The 6,669-nt window shown below is 35.8% G+C and overlaps 1 protein-coding gene across 1 annotated transcript; it reads right to left on the bottom strand.

The window, feature by feature from the left end:
* Positions 2,506-3,376, bottom strand: LOC109846752. Its single transcript, XM_020415997.1, has 3 exons — positions 3,221-3,376; positions 2,632-3,084; positions 2,506-2,565 (listed from the first exon to the last, which is right to left on the bottom strand). Exons 1-3 carry the CDS (start codon positions 3,311-3,313, stop codon positions 2,506-2,508), a joined length of 606 nt encoding a protein of 201 aa, XP_020271586.1. The 5' UTR covers positions 3,314-3,376.

Raw genomic sequence — 6,669 nt, 5'->3', positions numbered from 1 at the left:
CCGTCTGGGTTGTCCAATATCAACTCAGACGTTTTTACATCCCAGGCGGATATTTCCGTCTGGGATGTAAAAAATCCGTCTGGGATACCTGTAAATCATTCTGGAAATTACACAAATTTCACACAAATTGGCTGTAAATCACACAAATTTCACACAAATACCTGTATAATCCAGTTTACACATTTCATAATAAAAATCACATATTTCATAATAAAAATCACACAAATTTCACAATAAAAATCACATATATAATCAACAATAAAAATCACAACAAAGTCACACATAAAAATCACATATACATATCATCTCTCCCATCTCTCTCGTCTGCCAACTTATAATCATCCACATACGCATATAAATTTGTAAACTGACTCAATCAACTCACTGTTTGTTTTTGGGCTCAACACAAACCGATATCCAAGTCACACATGATTATTTTTTCCACAACAAAGTCACACATGATTATTTAAAAATATGACAAACCGATATCCAAGTCCACGAGCATTTTTTCCTCTAGAGATCACCAACAACAATAACACTCCTCCCTTGGCTTAGAAGTGATTGCCACCGTTCCTACAACGAAGGGGTAACAGTGAGCAAATGGAATAAACATAGAAAGAACAAAACATATGCAACTTATCTACTGTTATGGGAACTACAACAACAGAAACATGCGTACGTAAACTATTAAGTGTGCATTCTACTAAATACTTCGATGTTGGTAAAGTGAGCAAATGGAATGAAATGTTAGTGAAGATTGTGCTTTGATTATTTACTCTACATAATTGAGTCAATGCTTTTCTTTTATTTTCCCCCCTTCAATCAACCACTTAACTGCACATATTAAACAGAACTCAGCAAAAGACTGTAGAGAATGAGGTCATTTCAAGTTGTTTGTCTCACAAAAACATTATAACAGATGTGTTCACTTCAGAATGAAAAAAAAATATATGAGTAGTAACTAATAACCAGAATGAAGTAACCAGCAAAATAGGAACATTTAACTTCATAATTACATTTATGTTCAACGCCTAAATCATGCAGATGCTTTAAAAATTATTGTGAGAGCACTTTACTCTCGCAGCGATTATGCAATCCAAATAATATTCATTGGGTGGCCATAACATACAGAGGATCCCCATTTTTTAGAAAGCAAAACCGTTTGAAAACCGAAAATTTGAAAACAAAAGGACCTGAAAGCTGAAAATATCAGCAGATGAGGTTAGGAAGGGAAATGTGCTTCATATTACTGGAGATTCTGGTAATTTTGGTCGGAGCTGAAGGAAAATGGAATGATTGAAACATGTACAGTAAAGTTCGGGGAATTTCATTCAGTCAAACAAGAAGAAAATTTGAATGAATCAAACCTTGCAAACCTTGAACCAAATCAAACCTGACTTGTCATATAACTGAGATATCGTGACAAGTTAAGCATAACGAAAGCTACCAAACTTCCAAGAAACTAACATTGAATTGCAGGCATATTGATGTAGTCCAAGAATGGTGGAGCTAAAAAAATCAAAACAAGCATAAATAAGACAAATGATGTCCAAGTTCGTAGCAAGCTTAGATTTTACAGCTAGTCGGCTGTAGCTTTTACCCAAAAGCATCGAGATAGAGGTATCAGAATTATAACAACTCAAGAACAGCCTTGAAAACAAAAGAAACTGGATAGAGTAACTTGAATGTGTGCCTTAGAATTATGCATCCTATCATGGGATGTCTGTAGCATGTCTGACTATCAATAGCTTTTACCTCAAAAAAAAAACAACAACATAAACTAGCTTCAGATACTAACAGCAGGGTCAAATTGAAAAAAGCTAGAGGATAGACATGGACAGCAAGTAAATCAAAGCTACCACTGACTTCATTTCCCATAAGAAAATAATGACAGTGCAGAGTGAATGTATCAAGAATACTGTCGGCTCTGTCTCTGTCTCTGTAGACTTACATTAAAATATTTTAATGAAACTGTTAAAAAAATTAAAATTTAAATAAGCTTGTCTTTTCATACACGTGATACCCCATATACGAAGTCATGTAGAAAATAATATCCTTGAAACATATGTTAGTAATTAAGTATATCCAAATAGTATTCAGTTGTATTCAATTTACCACTATCATGTCCATCAGCATGTTTTAAACAAATACGGAATAAAGAAACATGTATTCAAAGTAAAATGCAAGCGGGATAGGGAAGTATTATCACAAACATGTATTCAAAGAAACATGTCCATCAGCATGTTCATATTATGTACAAATATGATTAAATCTCCTTTGCATGCAAATTTCAACTAAAACATTCAGGTTGTCAACTAATTGCATGCATATGTTATCCTAGCCAACACATTTGTTTAGTATTTCTTCTCAAAGCAGTGAAATCTTTGAAGGTATCCTAATATATATATATATATATATATATATATATATATATATATATATATATATTAGGATACCTTCAAAGATTTCACTGCTTTGAGAAGAAATACTAAACAAATGTGTTGGCTAGGATAACATATGCATGCAATTATACAAACAACCTGAATGTTTTCCAGCAAGTCCAGCCTGAAAATTAATAGATTTACATTTAGAGAACGATATTTAACAATATAAGACATATTATTAATTTACCTGTGCGCCAGCGTCTAAATCTATTTGGTCCAAAACTTCTCCAAATAATTCAGCTGAAATCTTCCCGGACAAGCATAAAACGATGTGTCTAAAAACATCGTCGCTAGTAGGGGATGGAGGCAAATCTGAACACATAGCCGTCGTCATCTGCATGAGTAAAGTAGGGTCGATCTTACCGCGCAGATAACGGTTGACGCGCATAATTGTAGAAGTGGTGTGAGTTCTGTTTGATGATGTAGTTGCAGTCGAGGTTGTCGAGGATGCCGTGGAGGATTTTCTGGAGGTACCCCGCTGAGCTCCAACCCCCATCAATGGAAATCTGCCCCGGTTATTATACCCCATCACATTCATTGCAATGGCATTACTTTCCTCTCTTGACAAAACATGAGGGTCATCAGCAGCTTCTTGGGTAGCACGTAGTGCTGCATCCTTCGACGCGGCAGCAATATTATCCTAAATCACATACAGAAAATAGATATATATTGAATTGGCAAATAATGATTTCAAGTTACAAAAGTTTAAACTCCTAATTAATGAAATGTACAACAACGTAATAGTTATTAATTTATATTTGTTGAAAAATAATTACCACCAACACCATGTTTTCTTTAATCTTCTCTTCATCTTTATATGTTGAGTGAAATGTGCCGTAAGCTAACTTTGCCTTCAAATTGATCGGCATTATCGGCTTCCCCTACAAAATATAATAGGAAATGTCGAAGAGTTTGGCCAAATTGAAGGTGTTAGCATGTGAATACATCAACTTTAAATATTATACCGTGTCTCGACAATGTCTATACTCAAGGTTGGCAAAGGACCTCGATCCCAAGTGGTGGTCAAGCTTGCGCTTGTTATGTCGGTTCGTCGAGCCCTTCTTAGATTTATCCTACAAAAATTACGCGTGTTAAAAATAAATTGCATTTACAATATGCTCATGTACGCAACCTGATAATGTACTCGTACCTGTGCGGACTCGGTATCCCAATAAAAAAGAAGAGCCGTGAAATGATCGAGATCCACCCTCTCATCGAGATTTAAAAATCTCTGCCAGTCTTGGGTATATTTATCATATGTTGATATCTTCAGCTCATGTCGCCACTGTTTGAGCACGGCCTCAACTTTGATATTGAAAACATAGTGCCACGCCCTAGGGTAGTCCTCAAGACAATAGTGTTTCTACAATTTTGCATGTAAAAATATAAGATATCTAAGCATTTTGTAAACGTATTCTATATCAAAAAAAAAATTAAAGAAGTAATCATCATATACCATCAACTCTCTCCATATATCCTCGTATGCGGACCATGGAAGCTCCTTGAATTTGAAGTACGGGTTTATGACTTGAGCCCGCCGTACTAAAACGCCGATGTAGTTATTAAATTTTTTTGACCACGGGCCGATCGGCAAGTTATCAACCCACTGAAGAATTCCCCGAAAGTCTCTCGGTGCCTGTTTGGAATCAGGCTTGCTTCCACCACGTCCTCCAGGTCCAGTTGCATCTCGCTTTGCCCCTACATTGACAACAGAAGTTACGTGATGAAAAGGTGAAAACAATGGGACAAAATTATTTAACGTACCCCTCGCCACTTCTCTATCCCTTGCTTCGATTGCAAGTCTCTTTCTAAGGGTCATCATAGGCTTTAGTTCATCTAGCCTTATGAGTGCAAGCGGATGAAACTTTAAAGCATTAGTCTTTGATATGATCGAGTCTGGAGGCAATGGTAGATGGGGGATGTCAGGGGTCCACAAACGCAACTCGGCCCCCTGCGTATCATGCGAAGACGATGGTGTCCAAGAACCCTCTACAATGATTAAAGAAGATAATCAATACGAGAAAATTGAAGGATCATTATATTGAGATGCAAAGCAAAAATAAATATATTGCGACACCATTACCTTCAGTGTGGGAGGACTCTGCATGTGAATCAGTGGCTCCGGGTGAAGAAAAATCAATGCCTGCCAAATTATCTATGTAAATAAAAATTAATATTGCTAACATACAATAGATTTTAAATACAAAAGCTGGACTTTAAATATGATTGGATAAATATTACAAACACATATATGATTAATACCTATATGAGGCGAGAATGCTAGAGTCGTGTCCCGTAGACGACCCGATAATTCCGCATCATCTACTCATATAAAAACAACTTAGCCTAAATGATGTTTCATATGTCTACTTTGAGTTGTAAAAGATAATTGAAATCCATACCACTATCCGTATGGGATGAAATGCGTGCCTCCTGAAGCTGTTCTGAGCCTAGGGCCTCCTGAAGCTGTTCTGAGCCTAGGCTCGTAGATCGTGACCAGATCACTGTGATCGATCGAAAACCTCGAGTTCTTCATCGTAACATGGAATTAGCAGAGTTCAATATGAAAATTTGCCTACTAATTCACAAGAGTAAACATTACATGGCATTAAACATTTAAATGACATACATAATATACCTTCTACAACAATGGCTATATTTCGTATTGAACCGAGTTATTGACATCATTATAGACTCATAATAATCAAAATGGAGATAAGTTAGTCAGAATATTATGTATACTCTTAGACTTGAAGATCAGCATAACGATCTACGATAGGCACCAGTTTAATGAGCACCATAATGTAATGCATTCAGTCGTTCAATTAAGAGTCATCTTGAGTTATATATTTTTTCTAAAACATATATCGTTTCACTGCCCATTCCAAACTGCTTCTTCCTCTTCAGCGTACAGGAACCAAAAGTTTCCTTTTAATAACATGCTTTTGTTAGTTAAGGTATTTTGGCCATGCAATACTTATGTACTGTAGTTGGGAAGTTCATCCCATGGCTTGCATAAGAACTGATATTGGGTTCAAGTTTTTTGGGAGTGAATTTCCCCCGCAAATGTTTGAAAGTATGCTCATGAGGAAATGGGTCAGTAGGCTAACAAACATTAGAAGGCATAAAGTTAATGTTGTAATTGTATCCTATTTTTATTAGGAATTTTAAATGTTAATACATACTTGTTAAGTTGTCATGTCTTACGTATTCACATTTTCATTATAGGCTTCCTATTCGATGTTGTCTTTTGAAGAAAAAACAATAAAGCCAATAGAAACTAACTGAAATTTTCTTTTGGTCTCATTGCTTGGTTAGAAAAAAGAAGTAAAATGTTCATTGGCAAATGCAAATTAGTCCTAAATTACAGTTTATGAAATTTCTAAAAATTTTAATACATCTAAGTTCAATTATGTTCATTTCCTACTAATTACTCCAACAAAGCATGCTAGAATGAGCTAGCCTTGGAATGAAATGAGTACTAGAAAACAAAGAGCAGTGATATTCCATTTAAGAATTTACTTTATTTCCTATCATGACCTTACTAGCAGTGATGTATCGTATAAGAAGTATCATATAAGAAGTAGGATATAAAAAGTTTTAACTTGATCCTTGACTTACCATTTGCCCCCTCTAGATGTTACATAAGTCATCATTTTATATGGATCCCAAATAGAGAACATAAGTACAAACAATAACAAAATACCATGATGCGTTAGTAGAATGAAACCAGCTTTGGAGTCGCATGAATATGAGGTCAGGAGAAGTGACACCTTTAAGCTTAAAACTTGAAACATGGCACCATGATATGTTCTTGCAAAGGGTGAACATAAATGATTATGTATGTCGTTCGTTTGATTACAGTTCGATATTATATATGTTTCTGATCCATACATGGAGTTCAATGTTATTCAACATACCAACTTCAACTTCAATAAGAAAAAACATATCGAGGAAAATCTACATGAACATTGAGAATAAATGTATATTAGTTATGATGTGTCATTTATAATAATTGCTATAACTGCCATTTTTCTCTCAAATGAAACATAGCACCTAGAGTTTCTACCTAGCATAAAGAAACAAATCTCATACCTCTGAGAGGGAAATGGAGGAGGCGGTGTTTCACTTCAAATCTGGGGTCACGAACGCCAGAGAAGGGGGTCACGAGCGCCGGAGAAGACCTTCGCCGTCGGTGCTGTGAGCTGCTCGGTCGGGGATCTGA

The sequence above is a fragment of the Asparagus officinalis genome, chromosome 7 (assembly GCF_001876935.1).
Source record: "Asparagus officinalis chromosome 7, Aspof.V1, whole genome shotgun sequence".
Lineage (NCBI taxonomy): Eukaryota > Viridiplantae > Streptophyta > Magnoliopsida > Asparagales > Asparagaceae > Asparagus > Asparagus officinalis.
The sequence above is the reverse complement of the archived record's forward strand: the minus strand, read 5'-3'. Positions and strand labels throughout refer to the sequence as shown.

Coding starts and splice junctions, on each gene's coding strand:
- LOC109846752 (XM_020415997.1), bottom strand. CDS start 3,313: ATGCCGATCAATTTGAAGGCAAAGTTAGCTTACGGCACATTTCACTCA. Junction 3,085..3,220: donor AAGAAAACATGGTGTTGGTG/GTAATTATTTTT, acceptor TATGTGATTTAG/GATAATATTGCTGCCGCGTC. Junction 2,566..2,631: donor ATTTAGACGCTGGCGCACAG/GTAAATTAATAA, acceptor ATTAATTTTCAG/GCTGGACTTGCTGGAAAACA.